The sequence below is a fragment of the Schistocerca piceifrons genome, chromosome 7 (genome assembly GCF_021461385.2).
Source record: "Schistocerca piceifrons isolate TAMUIC-IGC-003096 chromosome 7, iqSchPice1.1, whole genome shotgun sequence".
Taxonomy (NCBI): domain Eukaryota; kingdom Metazoa; phylum Arthropoda; class Insecta; order Orthoptera; family Acrididae; genus Schistocerca; species Schistocerca piceifrons.
The window spans coordinates 274,123,463-274,146,603 of NC_060144.1; the positions used below are offsets into that span (position 1 = coordinate 274,123,463).

At 37.7% G+C, this 23,141-nt stretch overlaps 1 protein-coding gene across 2 annotated transcripts in view; it reads left to right on the forward strand.

Annotated features, from left to right (window-relative positions):
• Nucleotides 1–23,141, forward strand: part of LOC124805118 (katanin-interacting protein-like) — a 323,814-nt gene that overhangs the window by 67,932 nt on the left and 232,741 nt on the right. For both annotated transcript variants that reach the window (XM_047265570.1, XM_047265571.1), the window contains exon 4: nt 12,063–12,286. In XM_047265570.1, coding sequence (XP_047121526.1) covers nt 12,063–12,286 — 224 coding nt within the window. The remainder of the gene's footprint in view (nt 1–12,062; nt 12,287–23,141) is intronic.

The following is a 23,141-nucleotide window of genomic DNA, read 5'->3' on the forward strand; positions in this document are numbered from 1 at the left end:
ATTGAATTTTGCAATCAGGAGTACTGTACTGTCATTTAAATCATTATCCAATTCTTGCTCAGATGAGCAAAATTGTAGTTATTGAAATCTTGTCTTTGTTCAATTATTTCCTGCTGGGATCCATAACTCTTTCAAACTTCCAGTTTGCCATCTCCACATTAGTAGCCAACTGGATGGACCTTTTCCAGTCTCCAGCGTTATTGGGCTTCAAGACCACTCACTGGATGCAACATCTTGCACTATCATCTACACTATGTCAACAACTGACATTAGGCCTAATTGTATCTGGTGGGCCAGTTGAATTTGCTTGCACAAGTCTGATTGACTAACTGGAATGCTAATTAACAACTGGAATGCTAATTAACTGGAAAACGGCGCAACACATCAAATTTCTTTCTTAAGAATTATTTCTTAGCACAGCCTACCGTGTATGTTGTTATAAGTTTTTCCAAGACTGATGAACACTAAATGTGTTTCCAAATTTCTTTCAGATCTTTTTTCTATGAACTGGTGTTGGGAGAATGTGTTATTAATACATGATCTTTCTGCTCTAAATCCTCTCTGTTCTTCGATGTCTACAGTTTGTGCTTTGATTCTATTTTTCAGATTCTGACCATATAGCTTTCCTTATTACCCTGATGCCTGTATAATTATTAAAGCCCTGTCTGTTTCCTTTTTTGTAAATGGAACTTATTACATAAATATATTAAATCCTCTGTTATCTCTTTACGATTTTCCATCAGTTTATTACAGAAGGATGACATTATTTCCCGTGAAATACTTGGTCTATATTTCACTAACTTAAAAGGATTAGCTCCTGGTCCAGCTGATGTATTCTGTTACATCCACGTGACAGTATTATTCACTTCATTCTGTGTCATTGGTTCCTCATTCAAATTATTTGCCTCTTCTGGCTTATATACTTGGAATGTTTGTACTCATTGCTGTTCTCACTCAATAGCTTTTTGTATTGCTCTTCCCACTACTGTATACTAATTATTGTGACATTAGATTTTTCTACTCTGTATGTTGTAAGATGTTTTATTGTTTTCCAGGCATATCTGAATTTTGTACCCTTCCATGTATCTATTGTTTTACTGACCCTTTTTGTCTCACATCGTTTGTCTTGTTCTTGCAGTTGTTTTTCATCTTCTCTGTTGCGTCCTGCAAAGCACTTACTATCATTGCTGTTCTGTGTAATTAATCACTTATGGTACAGTTGTTTCTTCTGTTACATTATTGCTGCCATGATTTTATTGATGTTCCTAATTTTATTTAATCTCATCTTGTGTAACACAGAATCGTGTTGTGAACTTCCCAAATTACATCTAGGTGCTTCTGCTATTTTACTATTCTCTTCATTATGACTATGGGTGAGGATTTTCATATAGTTTACCAGAACTTTTCCTTTCACAATACACATACGGGCTTTACTGTAACATCATGTGTTTGTAATTCTGAATTTTTGGTTGTATTATATAATCTATTATGGATCTTACAAGTCCTAGTATGTTGCACCCAGGTATATCTATGTACTTCTTTATGAGAAAAATACCTGTTCTACTCTTATTGAGTGTGCTCTACAGAAAGCAATGTCTTTTGCCAAATGTATTCTCCATTTTTTCACCATATTTTCTGATGACCTTGACATTTTTAGTCCTTCCTGTCCAGGCATAAGGTGTACCCCCTTCTGTGGGTTAATGTCACTTACAATGTCCCTCAAATCTTATAAAAAGTACCTTTAATTATATTATCAGTGTCATTGGTCTGTACATACACACTAACTATTACTACCTCTTGTCTATTCTTCTTCGGACTTAATCCACTCGTTTACTTCTTGGCATTTGTTTATGCTACCATTCAATTTCTGATGTACTGTGATTGATACTCTTCTCTTCGCTCTTTGACTTTTGCTAACTTTGCTACAAAATTGTATATATTGACCAGCTCTTTCATTCCCTGTGCCCTTCATTTTTGTCTCTCGTTAGCACCAGTGTCTCTTTCCAATTCATCAAGAACCTCTTTCCTTTTTAGGTTCAGACCCTGCATATTCCATGTTGCAGGGTTCATTAACCTTTTCTTTCTTTTATTTCATTCAAAATCCTGTCCTGTTTTTGAGGTTTAGTGCTGAGAGTGTTAGTAGCAATACATTGTTTTTCAAGTGATAGGTTACTAGCTCAGCACCTTAACCCCGAAACTGGAGGACCACATTTCCCATAGCCAATATGTTTCAGTTTTAAGCTGCCAGAAACTTGCATTTTGCCCTCTTGGGTCTGCTGCATAACATACTCCCATTGTACACCTTGCATTGCCCTGAGGATATGACAATGATGTGGAAATAGGGCTTGTTAGCAGAGCTGATAAATCAGTGGGCATTTGTGGAGATTTAATGGTAAGCAAATATTGGCAATGTACATAACTCCCGATACCTCTTACTAATCTCCATCCAGTACATTTGGAATTCAGTTTAGAAGACCACTGTGTATACCCATTTATTCACAGATGATCTGGTTGTGGTTACAACTGATGAAGAAGGTATCTCCTATATGGTGAGAAAATTGACAGAAGGCTATAGCAAATAGGGACTGAAATTGAATTCAAGAAGACAGAATATTTAATGATAGGACAGGATCATTAGCTCATGGAATATCAGACAATGTAAACATCAATAATTGTGAATAATATAAATACCTAATGAGTATAATTAATAAAGATGGAACATGAACATGACTTGAGAAACAGATTGAGCTAGGAAGAAGAGCAATGTCAAAAGTGAACTCCCTTGTATGGACCACAAAAATTGGATTGAAAATAAAACTTAATATATATTATAGAGGTTATTAAGATAGTTATCATCTATGGATTGCATGGAGTGCTGGACAATTACAGAGAAGAACTGCAAGAAAATTGAAGCTGTAGAAATGGATGTTCTAAGATGAGCGTCAAGGATCTTCCACTTGGAAAATGGAACAAATGAGGATGTAGAGGAAATTTCACAGGGGAAAGATACTATAATGTATGATATAGTTTGGACACTTAGTGAGAATGGGGCAAGAAAGAATACCCAAGAATAGATTTGAATATGGACTGACAAACAGAAGGCACAGAGGAAGACTGCTACTTACATGGATTCAAGGGATAGAAAGAAGAGCGATGAATAGAAACTTGACCAACGAAGATGCACAAAATATGTTATTATGGAGGCTCAGATGTGGGATGCTGCAGGAGCCATAGGACCAATAGAAACTTGAATAACGAAGACACACAAAATATGTTATTATGGAGGGGGAGATATTGGACGCGGCAGGACCCATAGGATTGCTCATCCCACTTCTCCCCCTCCATAATAGCATATTTTGTGTGTCTTCATTGTTCAAGTTTGTTTTAGTCACACTCCATTTTGTCCCTTGGATCCATGTAAATAGCAGTCTTTCTCTGTGCATTCTGTTCGTCTGTATATACTGGGTTGGTGCATAAGTTCATAGCATTGTTCCATAAGTTTGATAAACACAACAGATACCCATAACAGAGACTAGTCATCAATAATATATTCTTCTTCATTATTCACAATGGTCTGCCAACACTTGGATAATTTTACGATTCTGCAACTGTGAAAATCATGTGGTTTTTAAGCAAAGAAATTGTTGAGCAATATTTGGAGTGCATTTTCATTTGGAAAGGAAGTTCCTTGAAGGTAGTTCAATAGAGAGCAGACAAGGTGAAAATCTGAGGGCACAAGATCAGGAGAATAAGACTGGTGTGGAATGACTTTCCAACCCAACTCTGTACAGTTATCTTTGTGAGTAGCAGAATGTGGGCAAGCCTGGCATCATTTGACGCAGTCTTCATGGTCATTGTTATAGGACTCCATCTGCAAGATGTCTCAGCAGTGACGATTACACCATAGGGAAACAATTCATAGCACACCACACTGTCACTGTTCCTCTAGATATGTAACATTATTTTTTGTGGATGGATGCGGTCTTTGTCCTGGGAGTTGCTGCTTTGTGTTGGCCAACCATTATTTTCTTTTCCTTATGTTAGCACAAACACACTATTTCTCTTCCCCAGTAATGATACAAACTAGTAATGGTCGGTGTTGTTCATGAGCCAACTGATGATATGCAAGCTGAGATGTACATATGGCTATCCAGTGATTTTTGTGATTCTGTCTTAGAGCATATGGTACCCATACATGGTACTTTTGAAAGTCACTCAGAGGAAAGATACCATAATGGATGAAATAGTTTGGACAGTTATGAGAATGGGGCAAGAAAGAATACCCAAGAATAGATTTGAACATAGTTCATCACATTTGCCAGTTCTCAAGTACACTGATGTAGATAACTGTGGATTAATGCATTTAAACGATTTTCATCAATCCTTGAAAGTCTTCCTGAACATGGAAAGCCACTAATGTCAGAATGATCCTCCTTAAAATGAGAAAACAGTTTTCTTGCCAGGCTCTGTCAAGTGGCATTATCCCCATGCACGGCACAAATGTTTCTGGCTGCCTCTCCTGCTGTTACACCCACGATTGAACTTAAACACAAGAATATGTCGGAAATATTCCCATTTCTCCACTTGTCACTCCATTTTCTAGTGCCCACAGCTACACTCACTATTTCCAAATGACAATATGGAATCTCAAATATCAACAGTTAACTACAAATAAAAAATAATAATTTGTAAATAAACCCCTAGCAGCTGAGATACCAACTTCCAAAGTGAAAATATATATGTATATAACAGAGAAGGAAAGTTGCTACTTACCATATAGCGGAGATGCTGAGTTGCGATAGACACAACAAAAAGATTCACACAATTATATCTTCGGCCATTAAAGCCTTTGTCAGCAGTACACACACACACACACACACACACACACACACAAGTGATGTTTGCGTGAGTGTGTGTGTGTGTGTGTGTGTGTGTGTGCGTGCATGCGTGCATGCGTGCGCGTGTGCTATTTGCAAAATGTGTCTTATCATAATATATAACTAGCAGTATAAGGAGAGAAGAATATTATTCAATTTTTCAATTCTATGAGGCAAGGATGGTCAGGTACAGTTCACAGTAATCGAGATTATTAGTAATAGTCAAGTGTTTCCTGTCTATCAGGCCAACTGCAAACAATAATAGTTCTCGAAATCATATAAAAATGTTTTAGTGAGCACTATATTTCAATATGCAGTGAGCACTATATTTCAATACGCAGCTTGGAGTCTTATGGATAGCAATTCTAATGATGAATGACTGAAGCCACTGAGATGGCTTTTTACCCAAAAGCAACGACAATGGAGTTTTACAGACAAAAGCTATATTCTTGTCCAGCACACTTCTGGTAATTTTCCAAAAAGTAGTGCTCATATCACATAGAATTTCAATGTTCTTTGAGCACAGTAGATATTTTTTTCTTCCATAGCTGGTGACATGAAAACTCTCACACCCATTCAACATGTGTTAATAGTTAGGGTTGCTAATGGGTAGTTTTACTTGTAGATTGAATCCATCAGTTTGATTTCATGCACTGCCATTTCCGTTAGACATGTGATGTCTTTTTCTTCAAGAACAGTGACATACTTTTATCACACCATCAAACTTTTAGTACTATAAATTCTTTTTGTCCTCTATAACTCTTGCAATAATGAACCTATAAAATTGTTAAAATACTGTACTCTGTGATAATTCTTTTTTGTGAAATTGCACACTGTCGTTTTTTATGGTGAAAACAGTCTTCATGAGGCCAAACATAATATTTGATAGCATGGGACTTATAGTTTTCATCAAGTCATATGTCAAACACCATGAATACCATCCCTGGAAAACATGAGGATTTTTTCCCATTAAGTGCACTAGCTCATATAGTGAGGTAGGTGGTCAAGCAAGAAATGATTTACTCCCTGTACCTAATTATAAATTACTCCATCAAGATGTACAGTCACTCTCAAATAAACTAAATCAAATAGAAGAAATGTTAAATGACCTAAATGATATTTCTGTACTATGCTTTACAGAACACTGGCTCAAACAAGATATGTTAGAGCAAATATGTTCCTTACTTCAAACTTGCAAGCATGTTTTATAGCAAAATATTTGGTCATGGAGGCACCTGTGTATACATTAGAGAAAATATTGCATTCAAGGATGTAACTATTATAACACCATACACAGTAATGTGAAAAAGGTGTAGAAGTCTCTATAACTGAACTACCAAAGCAAAATACAGTTATTATTTGTGTATGCAGGTCACCAGATTGAGACAAAAAAGTGTTTACAATGGCATGGGGAACTCTTGGAAGAAATTCACTCTCCCAAGAAAAATATAATTATATGTGGTGACTTATTGGATTTTGATCAGTGCAATGGTAACTGAAGCAACTCGAGAAACACCAACCTCTGCATTTATTGTTGGTCAGATCTTGACAAATATGTGCAAGTATGTCTATAACATACAAGTTGTAAACTCAGGTTTTAGTGATCACAATGCTTAAATTAGTGCAATGAATATTTCAGGACACTCAATTCCGAGTAGAATATGACACACTGTAAGGAATTTCAGTACATAAACGTGGAATATTTTTGTTCTCTCCTAAAGGGTGAAAGTTGGAAAGATGTATATGACTGTAATGGTACCAAAGAGAAATGTTATAAGTTCATGGCTACATTCAAACATTTTATTCAAATGGCTCTTCCCAAGAAAATAACTATGTTTAACTCTACTAAAAAAAAAAAAAAACAAGTGGATTACAAAAGGGATAAGGATATTATGTCAATATAAAAGGAGATTGTATGAGTACTCCAAGCAAAATACTAACTGTGACTTTATTACATATTTCAAAAGATACAAAAGAATACTAACACGAGTTATTTCAAAAGTAAAAAAACTAGAAAATGTCAACTATTGTGTAGTTCTAAGAATAAAACTAAAGTGACCTGGCAAATTGTAAGGAAAGAAATGAGCACCAGGCCAGTTAAAAACAGTAATATAGAGCTGGTTACGAATAAAAAATAAACTAAATGACCCCCAAACATGTGGCTAGTGCTTTCAACAATTATTTCTCTAATATAGCACAGCAGTTAATAAATACACACCTTGACAAACTGCCAGGCAGTCACTCAGATCAAAAAATACATCCAAAAACATTATTCTTGTATCCAGCAACACCTGACGAATTGTCAAGAATCCTAAAAGAGTTACCTAATAAATATTCGGTGGGTGTTGATGAGATACCAGATGCTATTATCAAAGTGAGCCTAACATTTATTGTGGAACTGCTAACAGACATAGAACATTCATCTTTAAAGAGTAGTGTGTTTCCAAATAATCTAAAAACTGCAAAAATAACACCTTTGCATAAGAAAGGAGCAAAAAGTGATATTGATAATTATAGGCCAGTTTCAGTATTGTCAGGCTGTAGCAAAATTATGGAAAACAAATGTTCCTTAGAAGATTAACTGTTTTCGTGAATAAAGAGAGACTGATAACTGACTCGCAACATGGGTTTAGAGCTGGAAAGTCAACTCAGACAGCAGACTTTGCCTCCTAAATGAAGTATTAAAAGCAGTGGATGATAAGCAACATGTATCTTGGATATTTCACGATCTAAGTAAAGCATTCGATGTTATTGCTCATGACTTTCTCTTGCGTAATTAAGTAATTAATGAATTAGAGGCCAGTCTGAAAGGTTACTTCAGTCGTACCTCAGTAATTGTCAGCAGATTACAGAAATAAAACACAAAGGCAGTGAAACACAAAAAATTGTAGTTTTTACAGTGATGAGTAGAAAATCAAGTATGGAGTCCCACAAGGGTCAGTTCTGAGACCTGTCCTATTTCTGTTGTATATAAATGATTTGGCTAGTAACATACGTGATGGAACCACTGTACTCTTTGCAGATGACACTTATATTCTAATTACATCACAGAAAGACGAAAATCTGCAGGAGGCTACAATATCAGTTATGCATACCTTAATGCACTGGTTCAGGACCAGTAGGCTCATCATAAATTCTGAAAAAACTGTGGCAGCTAACTTCCACACCCCACAAAACCTCATCCTGCAAACCCTGTTTTCACTATCAAAGGAAAAAATGTGTCGAAGGTCAGTCATACAAAATTTCTAGGCATTCATGTTCAGGCAGATCTGAAGTGGGAGGTGCACCGAAACAATTTAAATAAGAGACTGAATTCACTAGCATATGCTGTTATGATCCTCACTCAGAATACAAGCTGCTCATCAGGGCTGACAATCTAATATTGTAGTATACAGTCACTACTTATGTACAGAATAACTTGTTGGAGGGATTCTATAAATTCTCCAAAAACATTTAAAATACAGAAAAAAATTATCAGGGTGATAAAAAGACGCTAAATGCAAGGATCCCTGGAGACCCCTATCTAAAACTCTCAAAATATTGCCACTGCCTTGCTTGTATATATACAAAACATTAATTTCCACAACAGGGAGCCTTGTAATAAAGGAAAATCTCTTCAGACACAACTGTGATATATATACACATGAAACTTGGCAGAAGATGAACCTACACATGAACACAGTGAATGCATTACAGCTTAAATTGGAACGCCATGAGGCCCCCACTGTCACCACAAAGCAACAGTTTGTAACTAAAAGAATAATGTATAATGACAGCATAAATAGACTAAACTGGATGCTAGCACAAATAAAATGGTTTGAAAATAATAGCTTTTCGTATGATAACTTTGCTGCTGACTTCTATTACTGCTTTGATACCACATGCCCAGTTGTAATCACAAAAATGAAACAAACAAAAAATATAAACAAAAATATTTGGGTAAATAGTAATGTCACTGAAGCGAGGGAAAAATTAAAACTACTCCACAGTGCAATGCTGAATAATAGAGAGATTCCTGAGCTAAAGGAAGCCTTCAAAATATATCAAGCACACTATAAGGACTTACTTACACAGACCAGGAGCAACTATGTTGCAAATAAGCTTCAAAACTCACACAATGTAACTACTGGCATCTGGGCAGTCATAAACAATTTTAGAACTGGCAATGACAAATCCTGTATGGACTTTATTATTAACCACAATGGCATGCTCATAAAAGACCAACTGGAAATTGCAAATATTTTTAATGAATATTTTTCTTCCGTAGGGGAAGCCATAAATGGCAAACATAAAAACATGCACTACAGTTTTAAAGGTAATACATGTGACCATAGTATATATCTAGCCCCCACAAACTGTGCAGAAATAATGGGCATCATTAGCTCTCTAAAACCCTGGGCATGATGGCCTAAATACAGATGTTTTAAAAGCCTGTAGCCAAAATGTCTCTGTACCTCTGTCTGCAGCAGTCAACAATATAATAGAATCAGGCACCTTTCCAGATAGACTAAAAATAGCACAGGTAACACCCATTTTTAAGAAAGGTGACAACAACAAAATAGAAAACTACAGACCAGTCTCAATCCTTCCTGTCTTTTCCAAAATAGTTGAGAAAGTTATATACAACAGGATTATAAACTTTCTTAACAAACACAATCTGATGTTCGAAAATCAAAATGGATTCGTAAAAGGTAAATCAACTAGCACTGCAGCTGCTCAACTAATTGAAGAGGTGTTAGGGGGTATCGAAAGCAAGGAACATGTGGCAGGTGTATACCTAGACCTGGAAAAAGCCTTTGATTGTGTGAACGTTGACATCCTATTAGACAAGCTATGGAACATGGGCATTAGAGGTGCTGCTTATGACCTAATAAAGTGTTATATGAGCAATAGAAAGCAGTTTGTTCTACTTAAAACGGAAAGTGGTGTCTACAAATCAGAGATCACTTGCATAAAATATGGGGTGCCCCAGGGCTCGATATTGGGCCTCCTTCTGTTCTTGATCTATGTAAATGATATTAAATACTGTACTATAAATTCCAAAATTGTTCTGTATGCCGATGACACGTCCATTTTATGTAAAAAGGAATCATGTAATGAACTAGAGGCTGAGTGTAATAATGTGACAAAAGAAATTGTTCAGTTTTTTAATGAAAGCCACTTAAATGTAAGCACCAGTAAAACATGTTTGATGGAGTTTAACAAAAGTAGTTTGAATAATGAAATTAAATTATACATGGGAAACGAATTGGTAAAGAAAGAGTCGAGTGTAAAATTCCTTGGCGTAACAATCCAAAGCAACCTGAAATGGGACACACATATTGACTCTCTAGCAACTAAGTTATCAAAAAGTATATTTGCAATCAGTACTATTAGCAAGTTCTGTAGAGACACCATAGTCCTAAAGACTGCCTACCATGCTCTTTCTCCTCTCACTTGAACTACGGTATTGAAATTTGGGGGGCAACAACCAAAGCTAATCTAGATAAGCTACTCATTCTTCAGAAAAGGGGTGTGAGAATAATCTGTGGAGCAAAATATAGGGAATCTTGTCACAACTTGTTTCCAAAAATAGAGGTGTTAACTGTTATAAACACATACATTCTAAAAGCCATATTGCTTGTGAAAAGACTGCACCCAAACACTTATTCAGATTTCCACCAGTACAATACTAGAAATAAAGAAAGATTTTACATTGGCAGCCACAGAACAGCACTTTACGAAAAGGGGCCTCAGTATGCAGGTATAAAATTAGCTAATGCACTGCCTAGAGCAGTCATGGCTCTTCCTACAATTAAACTGAAACATCAGCTTAAGAAATTTTTAGTAAAACACCCTTTCTACACATTAGAAGAGTACCATACTTATATGAAGAACAACAAATGCTTTGTGAAATTATGTGAACAGAAATAAGTAAACACCTTATTGTAATTTTGTTGTAAATTAATGACGTATTCAGAAGACTGTCTCTTGTGTATTGTACAAATAACTTTAATCATTACTGTTTCTTTGTACATGTGCAGTGTACCATTCAATGTTGAATAAAGCTATTATTATTATTATTATTATTATTATTATGCAAAAGAGGATTGTATCATACTGGAGCTATCTTACATAACCATTTGCCTTCTTACCTGAAATGCATGCGACATTAAATGCATTTGAAAGAAAGTTAAAACAGTTCTTGCTTGACTACTACTTCTGTTATTTGTCTGAATTTATGGAAAATCGTAATAAATAAACCTCATTTACCAAATTTTACTTAACGTCAATGCATAATATAGTTTACGTTGTGCTTATCACGTCATCTCACTTAATAACTGCCATTATCACATGTAGAAGCAATGCAGTACACCAACGTACATTATTATGCGTTTGATTATGTCAACAGGGTAGTCAAAATGATTACTGTATTGTAAATTAACAAGGTTTGCCACTGTTCTGTATCACATGTACAAACAGTGTACTAAAATGATTCTTGGACAAATAAATAAATAAATATCTAGTTATATATAAAAACAAAGATGAGGTGACTTACCGAACGAAAGCGCTGGCAGGTCGATAGACACACAAACAAACACAAACATACACACAAAATTCAAGCTTTCGCAAGAAACTGTTGCCTCATCAGGAAAGAGGGAAGGAGAGGGGAAGACGAAAGGAAGTGGGTTTTAAGGGAGAGGGTAAGGAGTCATTCCAATCCCGGGAGCGGAAAGACTTACCTGCTTGTGTCTGTATGTGTGGATGGATATGTGCATGTGTGCGAGTGTATACCTGTCCTTTTTTCCCCCTAAGGTAAGTCTTTCCGCTCCCGGGATTGGAATGACTCCTTACCCTCTCCCTTAAAACCCACTTCCTTTCGTCTTCCCCTCTCCTTCCCTCTTTCCTGATGAGGCAACAGTTTGTTGCGAAAGCTTGAATTTTGTGTGTATGTTTGTGTGTCTATCGACCTGCCAGCGCTTTCGTTCGGTAAGTCACCTCATCTTTGTTTTTATATATAATTTTTCCCACGTGGAATGTTTCCCTCTATTATAATAAATATCTAGTCATTTACTTGTCAAAATAGTAGTTATCTTTCAAAAGTTTATGTATGCTCACAAGCCTGAAAAGTAACAGTGTAGTGTAGCAATACAAATATTTACCATTCTATGTTGTGTATGTTGACAGTGTTTTATTTTTTATTAGAAGTGCCTGTGTCTTCTGAAATACCAGTTTTGGACAAAGAAATTGCACAAGATGCCAAAAACAAGGATAAACCAACACTGTCATCAGATTTTATTATACCAGAATTGCCAGGAGGCACTCACTTAGCAATAAACATAAAAAGCACATGGGGTGATCGCCATTACCTAGGGCTCAATGGCATTGAAATATTTAGTGGGAATGGTGAGCCAGTGGATATACAGAAAGTGAGTTTGTAATTGTTTCTGTTTTCGTACATATACTAATCCTCCATTTATTTTGCTATACTTTTTGTTATACTTTTATGATAACAGCTGGTAGTCCACTACTTTCATTTCTTATAAGATTGAAGGATGCCCCTATGATGAGGCTTACAAGGAGAGGTCCCCAATGGTGTGATCAGCCTTTTGAAACCATCTGTACAGTTATGTAGGTCAAGATCCCAGGTGTCACACACTGCAGCCATACACCATTGTGACAGACAACAGTGTAAAAAAAGTTGCATATATATTTGGTGTACGTGGTATAATGGATAGGATAATAGTTTCTCATGTAGGAGCTTTGAATCTCATCAGGTGCAATAAATTTTATTTTTTATTTGTAAATATTTATCGAAATGATTGATCATCATTTTTATTCAGTTAAGTGATTTAAATGTAGTTTTTTATTTCCGTTCCTTTGTTACATAGTTTTAAACATAATATCAACTTGTTCATCTGTGTTATTTTGTCCGTAGTGCAGTAGGTATTTAGGTTATGTTTTAAATGTTTGTATGATGGTTACTGTGCAAAAAAATTGCACATCTGGTAACAATTTTTCACATCTTTGCAAGGTCAATATAAATAGATGATTTTGTCTTTTGCTTTTTAACTGATCCATCAGAATTTTCATATAATTGAATATTATAATGTATAAATATAATTAAATTCATATTCACAAAAATTCCTGTTGGAAAAAGAATGATGTAAAGTAGAAATGAAACAAATGAAAAAGTTCGTTCTGTGATTAAAATAACGTGAAAAAGAAATGGAAATAAAAAATTTCATTCAAACCAATTAATTGAATGAAAGTAATGATTAAAGTCATTTCAGTATAGATTTAAAAATAAAAAATGTAGCATCTAATGAGATTCAATCCCACAACCTCCTGTGTGTGAAGCTACTAACCTATACACTACACCATGCAACCCATGTATATAATATAGCTTTTTAATGTTATTGAGCATCATGGAAAATTCCAAAATTTTTTTACAAGGGCCCACTACAGTAAATAGCTGCAGGGTGTGATACTTTGGATCTTAACCTACATAACCATAAAGATGATTTCAAAAAGTCTTTGTGGGCAGGAAATTTATTTGATGCGTATGTTCTATTTTAGATTTGGACCAACAGGTACTAAATATTATTTTTTTAAATGTTTTTCTCCTTATCACCTGTAAAAGTACAGCAAACAGCAACAGTTTTGCACTTTTTTGCCTGTTGCCCACTTCCATTGACCTTTACCAGCCTTAGGGCCAAGAGTATAAATGTTACTGACTTGAGATTTGTTTTGACCTTAATTCAGATACTGAACTCATTTCAGGAATCCATTCTGTTTGTGTCACACTAAGCTTATATCAATTGAGCAAGATTCAGTTTTATCTGAATTCACATGGAATATGCTTGGCAACACTACAAAAATCTGCTGTCAACACTATTATTGCACTTCAACAGCAGAGATTCATCTTACATGATAGGTACACAGTATTTGTTATCAAAGATGTTGTGTTGTAAAAACATCTGCACAGCCAGAAAGATATTTATTCCTGGAAATTGTTTTGCGTCAGTATAAAGATACATAGAAGGCAAACAAACTGGTGAAGTTACTGTGCCAACAAAGAGAAGGCATGGGCAGAAGTTTCTGTTGACTTTTATTCACAAAACATAGGGACAAATCATGACTGGAAAAGTTTGAGCATGTGTTATGAAAATATGAAAGAAAGGAACAAGAGAGCAGTTGCACACTGCTAGGTATAATTTTTAGATGCACTTTACAACTATTATATTTCATTTTTATTTAGTTACAACAGCTGTGAAAATTTCAGTAAAAATAGTTTCAAAACTTTTTAAGATTGAATTTCAGCAATATTTCCACTCTGTTGAGAGTGATGTAAACATCGCATATTGCTTGCCTAGGCATTGCTTAATTTCACGAAGAGTTGTGAATGCTTCTGGGCCACACACTATTCAGATGGTCGTAACAACAGCACAAAAATCCCTGTAGTGAATGTACCTGTCAGACCTACAAAATACATATCACTGATTTTGTCTCCTAATGTTTCTGCTATTCTGGTCCAGACAATATAATGGTGCCACTAACAAAGAAATGCTAAAAACAACAAAATTACTATAATGTCTCGGTAATTAATGAAGTTGTGAAAATGCTTTGGTGTTTGTTTCATTTGACACTAGATACTGTTCATCCAGATGGCACAAGATTGAAAATATTTTTAATAAGTAGGAAGTTACTTTAGGTGAAAAAGTTAGGTGTCCCATCTTGCTTATAAAGAAACTATCTACTACTGGGTGGCTGAGGATAGAGGTAAAATGAAAGTGTTAAGGTAGCTGTTAGAAGAGAGACAGAGGGAGGGGGATTTCTGCAGTCACAGTCTATGAGCCCATATGTAAAGAGATGCATACTCTACTAACTTTTATTTTGTGTACGTGTGGTGGATTATTTTGTGTGTGTTATAAGGAGCAGCACAACTTTTATAGATGAGCTGCAGCAATTGACACCTTTGTTTTCATTGTTTTATCATGCCTTTTGCCTTCAATTTCTCATGAGTGGGAAACCTTTCTATGTGAGGTAGAACTGGCCTCCACCCAAAGGCTAATTTGAACACCACAGTGCATTATTAGGCATGGTCCTGTTGAATGTAATGAGCCTTTGCCCTCCATTAACCTATTGAACTGAGATAGGAAAACCTACAGTTTAATGTGAACGTTGTGTGACGGTGTAGTTCCGCATTTACATTAATAGGTAATTAGCATTGTACATTGAATTTGTATACCATTGGGTCTGTCTTCCTCCAACCATTACATATTTGAATTGATGTCTCATGTATGGCTCCTGTCCTCTGCAAGACAGCCATACATTTGTTTCCAGAGAGTGTGTGTTGATATGAAACTTCCTGGCAGATTAAAAGTGTGTGCAGGACTGAGACTGAAACTCAGGACCTTTGCCTTTCGTGGGCAAGTGCTCTACTATCTGAGATACCCAAGCATAACTCAACAACCCATTCTCACAGCTTTACTTCTGCCAGAACCCTGTCTCCTACCTTCCAAATTTCACAGAAGCTCTCCTGCAAACATTGCAAGACTAGAACTTCAGGAAGAAAGTATTTTGCGGAGACATGGCTTAGCCACAGCAAGGGGGATGTTTCCAGAATGAAATTTCCACTCTGCAGCAGTGTGTGCACTAGTATGAAACTTCCTGGAAGATTAAAAGCTCAACAACCTGTACTCACAGCTTTACTTCCACCAGAACCTCGTCCCCTATCTTCCACACTTCACGAAAGTTCTCATGTGAATCTTGCAAGACTAGCACTTCTGGAAGAAAGGATATTGTGTAGACATAGCTTAGCCACTGCCGGGGGAATGTTTCCAGAATGAAGCTTCCACTCTGCAGCTGTGCGTACGCCAATATGAAACTTCCTGGCAGATTAAAACTGTGTGCTGGACCGAGACTCAAACTCGGGACATTTGCCTTTCGCTGGCAAGTGGTCTATAATCTGAGCTAAGTTTGGAAGGTAGGAGATGAGGTTCTGGCAGAAGTAAAGCTGCGAGGATGAGTCGTGAATCATGCTTGGGTAGCTCGGAAGGTAGAACACTTTCCAGCAAAAGGCAAATGTCCTGAGTTCGAGTCTTGGTCCGACACACAGTTTTAATCCACCAGGCAGTTTTCATCTCAGTGCACACTCTACTGCAGAGTGAAAATGTTATTCTGGAAACTCCCCATAGTCTGTGGCTAAGCCATGTTTCTGCAATATCCTCCAGAAGTGCTAGTCTTGTAAGTTTCGCAGAAGAGCTTCTGTGAAGTTTGGAAGATAGGAGACGAGGTACTGGCAGAAACATAAATTTGTTGTTCGCCAGTGGAATCAGCATTACTCCTGTTGACGTATTTTGAACTCCACTTCCAACAATATTGTGAAAAGGATAGTTGGTACTCACCATGCAGTGGAGATGGTGAGCCGCAGATAGGCGTAACAAAAACTGTTTGGCAGTCTTTTTTTTGTGCCTGTCTGCGACTCAGCATTTCCACTATATGGTGTTTAGTAACTAGCCTTTTCTTAATATTTTTGCTATCCCATCATGATTTTGCATTGTTTGAATCCCACTTCCTGCTGGAGATGAATACAATCATATCAGTTGAATTCCTTGCTCACGACACCTACTTTTAGTGTGAGCATCTATGAGGACATCACAGGCTAAGGGTCGCCAGAATAGCCTGGTGAACAATTACAGCTCAACCCTCTCTATATCTCTCATGGATTATTATTTTGCATGAGAGGGCAATGAATACAGCCTGTGTTTGCTGTAGGAGCAGGCAGATGATGCCTGGGAACTGATTAAGCAGCCTAGTGTGAAGTTTAGTTTTCTAGGTACAGTTTAATAGACTGTGAAAGTGGAAGAGAAATGTCAGAACACTCTGAGGACATGAGGAGTTTGTATTATGAATTCCAACTTCCACCATTGGTATTGAATAATATATTGAATTGAATAATATGTACTGAATAATATATATTTGAAAAATTAAAAAAAGGCTGAATACACAAGAAGTTATATTACTGTCTCTCTGATGTCACTCATCACTAGTCTGCCAAGTCTTCTGTCCTGTCATTGTCAGAGATGTGTGTATGCAACTTCACCCATTCACGATCATTGTCAGTAGAGTATTTTCAGTCATTCACTGGCCCATGATTTGCGGACGTGCCTCCCACTGAGACATTGAGCAGTGGGCATGGCTTATTTTGTTGTCAGTCCTTTCTCTTTAGTCCCAGCCAGCTCCAGTGAGGTGAACAGAACTCTCTCTTTTTCACCAGAAACAATACACCACTCATCTGCTCAGCAAAGAGTTGTTAAGTATGCAAGCCTCTAGAAATAGAGGTCAGTGGAATAATTAGTGTTCCAATAACCTTTTGCCCAAGTCAAATGCTCTCCATATTCCAGTCAATCACCTTACCTTCTTATTTCCAAAGAAAAAAAAAATTGTTTTTCCTATTAGCATATTTTATTTCATATAACCTGTTTTCTACTCCATAAATCTGGTCATTTGTATTTACATTCTACATCTACACTCATGTTCATAAATTAAGGATAATGTTGATACATGATGAAACAACACTCTGGAGGGCGGTTTGTGGGTTTACATCACCTTGGGGTATGACCATGCGGTGCATTTGACCTGCGGTTGTCGCACGGTGGCGCTGGCAGCAGTCCACGTATGCAGAGGTGTGTTGGTGCATGTCAGAGTATGATGCAGTGAGCAAGTGTGCAGACGTTTCCAGACATGCTAATGGTGACTGTGTGTGTTGAAAACGGCTCAAACAACACATATTGATGACGTTATGAAGGGTAGAATACTAGGGCGACTGGAGGCTGGTCAAACACAGCAGGTCGTAGCACGGGCCCTCCGTGTGCCACAAAGTGTGATCTCAAGATTATGGCAACGATTCCAGCAGGCAGGAAATGAGTCCAGGCACTACAGTACGGGACGTCCACAGTGTACAACACCACAAGAAGACCGATATCTCACCATCATTGCCCGCAGACGACTATGGAGTACTGCAGGTAGCCTTGCTTTGGACCTTACTGCAGCCACTGGAACAATTGTCTCCAGACACACAGTCTATAGGCAACTGAACAGACATGATTTATTTGCCTGGAGACCTGCAAGGTGCATTCCACTGATCTCTGGTCACAGGAGAGCCCGTAAAGCCTCGTGTCAAGAACACAGTTCTCGGACTGGATGTTCGCGGACAAGTCCAGGTATAGTCTGAACAGTGATTCTCGCCGGGTTTCTGGCATGAACCAGGAACCAGATACCAACCCCTTAATGTACGGAGGTCATGGTTTGATGGTGTGTATGATTAGTGCACGTACACCCCTGCATGTCCTTGATAGAAGAACCGTAACAGGTCAGGTGTACCAGGACATCATTTTGCACCAGTATGTCCACCTTTTCAGGGGTGCAGTGGGTACCACCTTCCTCCTGCTGGATGATAACGCATGGCACCACCAAGCTGCCATTGTGGAGGAGTACCTTGAAACAGAAGATATCAGGCAAATGGAGTGGCCTGCCTGTTCTCCAGACCTGAACCTCATCAAGCATGTCTGGGATGCTCTCGGTCGACATATCACTGCACGTCTTCAAACCCCTACGACACTTCAGGAGCTCCAACAGGCACTGGTGCAAGAATGGGAAGCTATACCTCAGCAGCTGCTCGACCACCTGATCCAGAGTATGCCAACTCGTTGTGCGGCCTGTGTACGTGTGCATGGTGATCATATTCCATATTAATGGTGGGGTACATGTGCAGGGAACAGTGGCGTTTTGTAGCACATGTGTTTCAGGATGGTTTTCTCAACTTATCACCAATACCGTGGACTTAACAGATCTGTGTCGTGTGTGCCTATGCTATTAGTGCCAGTTTTGTGTAGTGGCATGTTGTGTGGCATCACATTCTGCAATTATCCTTAATTTATGAGCATGAGTGTTCATCCACACTCTACAAATCACTGTGAAGTGCATAACAGGGGTACAACCGATTGTACCAGTTATTAGGGTTTCTTCCTGTTCTATTCACATATGGAGTGCGGGAAGAATGATTATTTAAATTCCTCTGCTCATGCTGCAATTAATCTAATCCTGTCCTCACAATCTGTATGTGAGCGATAAATAGGGGGCTGTAGTATATTCATGGAGTCATCATTTAAAGCTAAAGCTGTTTCTAAAAACTTTGTAAGTAGGCGTCCACTGGATTATTTACGTCTATCTTCAAGAATCTGCCAGTTCAGTTTCTTCACCATCTCTGTCGCACTTTCCCATGGGTCAAACAAATCTGTGAACATTCATACTGTGTTTCTCTGGCTACTTCTATATCCCCTGTTAGTCCTATTTAGTAGGGGTCCCTTACAGTGGTCAGTGTTCCGGGATGAGTCATATGAATGATTTGCAAGCTATCTCCTATGTAGACGGATTGCATTTTCCCAGTGTTCTACTAATAAATCGAAGTGCACCACCTACTTTATCCACAACTGAGCCTATGTGATTGTTCCATTTCCTATCCCTACAAAGTATTACAACTAGTTATAGTATTGGCTGATTCCAGCTGGGAATAATACAGTTTTTCATTTTGTGTAGTGCACATTTCTAAACATTTAAAGCAAGTTGCCAATCTTTGCACCACTTTGAAATCTTATCAAGATCTGACTGAATATTTATGCAGCTTCTTCCAGACAGTACTTCACTACAAATGTAGCATCATCTGCAAAAAGCCTGAAGTCACTGTTAATGTTGGTGACAAGGTCTCTAATGTACAACAGGAACAGTAAGGGTCAGAACACACTTCTCTAGGGCACACCCGAAGTTGCTTCTACATCTAACAATGAATCTCCTTCCAAGATAACGCGTTGCTCCCTCCTTACCAAAAAAATCCTCAATCCAGTCACAAATTTTGCTTGACACTCCATATAATCATACTTTTGACAGTAAGTGTAGATGTATTGAGTCAATAAATGCTGCATCTACCTGATTGCCTTGATCCAAGTGTGAGTTGGGTTTTGGATGATCGATATTTTCAGAAACTATGCTTTTTGGAATGGAGGATGTCATTCTGTTTGATATACATCATTATGTTTGAACTCAGAATGTGCTGTAAGATTCTACAACAAATTGGTATGAAGGGTACTGGATGGTAGTTTTGTGGATCAGCTCTACTACTTTTCTTGTAAATGGATGTGACCTGTGCTTTCTTCCAAATATTTCTCAAAGGGCTCTATGATAGACTGTAGTTAGAAAGTTAGAAGAGGAGCTAACTTAGCCATAAATACAGTGTAGAATCTGACAGAGATTATTGAGCTTTGTTCAGTCTTAACAATTTGAGCTGTTTCTCAACACCACTAATACTAACACTTGTTGCATTCAGCTTTTCAGTGGTATGATCATTAAATTGGGTCAATGTTTCTGGGTTTTCCTTTGTAAAGGAATATTTGAAAACACAGTTTAGCATTTCAGCTTTTTTTTGCTACCCTCAATTTCACTTCCTTTCTCATTCGTGAATGACTGGACACTAATTTTGGTGCCGCTAACAGCCTTTACATATGATCACAATTTCTTTAGGTTTGTGAAAAATTGTTTGACTGTATTCTGCTATTGCAGTCATTGAAGGATTCATGCATTGCCCTCTTGATAGCCAAATGCATGCCATTAAGCATCTCTCTACCTGTAGCCTTATGCTTTGTTTTACACGTGTTATGTAGGAATCTCTGTGTCTTTAGAAGTTTATTTGCAGTGGGTGTATACCATGGTGTGTTTCTCCCATTATGAGCAATTCTACTGGGTACTTATCTATCCAGTGCATGGTCAACTGTCCTTTTAAACTTGAGCCTTGGTTCATCAACATGTACCTGTCCTGTGCTGAGAGTTTCAAGTCCCACACTGAGATATTACACTGCTGCTTTTTTTAAACAAGGTTAATGAACACAATCTGTCTACATGTTATAGGTGTTTTTCGTACTTTGGTATTATTGTCGCCACAACCACATATGGACATCCTCAAAGAGGCCAGGTCTGTTTGTTGCCATTAGACCTAATATATTTCCATCTTTGTTGTAGGTATTTTTCAGAGAAGGCATTTAGTAATGTTTCACAGGATGTCTTGTCACACCCACCCCTGGCAAAACTGTAATTTTACCATTTGATTTTTGGTTGATTAAAGTCTTCACTGATGGTTACAGTAAGATTGGGGAGCTTACATACAAGTGAACTGAGGTTTCCTCTATGTGTTTCGGTCATACCAGGATGTGAGTCTGGTGGGCAATAGAAGGCTCTAATTACCATTTTATGCCCACCATGATACTGAGTCATGCCCAAATATTTTCACATGCAGCCTCAATTTCTATCTCTGTGGATTTGAGTTTCTTGTCCACTATGACTTCCCAAAAAACCTCAATTCTGTCAATTTCAGATTTCAACCAGCTTTCTGTATCTAATGTAATGTGAGTTTACTGCTTTTCAGGAGCCTTTCACCCCGGTACTTTGTTATGAATGCTTCAGCTGTTAACTACTAGAACTTAATTACTCTTGCCTGTAGTGGGCGTTCTCTTGGACCTGACTTCATACTTTTGGGTATTCCACAGCTTTCATTATCAGGACTAAATGGAGGGTCAGCTAATCTAAAAAAAAAAAAAAAAAAAAAAAAAAAAAAAAAAAAAGATCCTTGTGTGCACTCCACACACAGTTACTACATAGGTAGCAGCCTCTGATATGTAGTGCTCACCCATCCCATTCAGGGAGCCGAGGAAGTTGCAGCCTAGCTTTTCACGAAACCCTTGAAGTCTCTGGTTAAGTCCTTCCCAACTCAAGACCTGGGTGCCATGATCAATTCTGGGGACAGTGCTGCAAATCGTGAGCTTCATTGAAATTCCATGCACAAGGCTGTTATTCTCAGCCTTAGAACCAGTCTCTGGATTGATTGAAGTGTGACCTCAGAGTCCAGATGACGGGCATTGTTTGTTTCAGTGCGTGCTACATCTGCAGTTGGTTGCACCCTGTTCACTCAGTGGCTGCTGGAATAGCGTCTTCAGCAAGTTGGAAGAGGGCCCCAGGCATACGCACTAAGTGCACCTGGTGTTCCTTCATGTCTTTTCCTGCCATTTGCCATTTGATACCCAGTAATCATTAAAACAACTGTTAGGATAAGAGAGGTAATACATAACTGTTTCTCTGTAGCCCATCTGTGTGTCATCTCTGCTCAAAATTTGGGGCTGTTAAGAAGAATATTAATTTTATTTTTGTTGTCTTTGTCTGTTGTCTGGAGTCCAACTGCTTTAAGATTTTGCTGAATTTCTTGGATCCAGTGTTCTCAATTATTCTTTCTAAGATTTCCCATCACAAGTTGTTGTAAACTCCTGTTCTCCTGCATTTGTAAGGTCTCAAAGAAATAAGAGATTCTTTTCTTCTTCAATATGCTGTTGATTGGGTCAATTTCTCAATAGATAGTTCCATTGGGCAGGATTTTCCAGGCTCATTTGATCTGGCATTTTTTATTTATGCAAGTTCTGATGATACTTCTTTCAATTTTGAGGAGGTGATCAGTTCCTCTTTCATTTTTGATTCAAAACAGTGTTTTGCAAGCATAAGTGGCTTCCGGGTGAGTTGCAGTTTTGTAGTGTTGGATCTTAGTGTATATTGATAAACATTTGACCACATGTGAAAATGAGCTTTTTTCTTTTTTTTGTGTCATCAATCTTCTGACTGGTTTAATGCAGGCCACAATGAATTTCTGCCTTCACCAACCCCTTCATTTCAGAGTAGCACTTACACCCTACATCCTCAGTTACTTGCTGGGTATCTTCCAATCTGTGTCTTCCATTCCAGTTTTTACCCTCCACAGCTCCCTCTAGTGCCATGGAACCATGGAGGTTATTTCCTGATTTCTCAACATGTCTTATCTTCCTATCCCTTCTTCTTGTCAGTGTTTTGCATATCTCATTCTTATCTTATTAGTCCACCTAACTCTTAACATTTTTCTGTAGCACCACATCTCAAACCATTCTATTTTCTCTTGTGTTCTGATTTTCCACTATCCATGATTTACTACCATACAATGCTGTGCTGCAAACGTTCATTATCAGAAATTTCTTCCTAAAATATAGGCCTATGTAGACTTCTCATGGCCAGGAATAACGTGTTTGCCTGTGCTTTTTGTATCCTCCTTGCTTTATACATCTTGGATTATTTTACTTCCAAGTAGCAGAATTCCTTAACCACATCTGCTTTGTGATCACCAATGTTGATGTTAAGTTTCACACTGTTCTCATT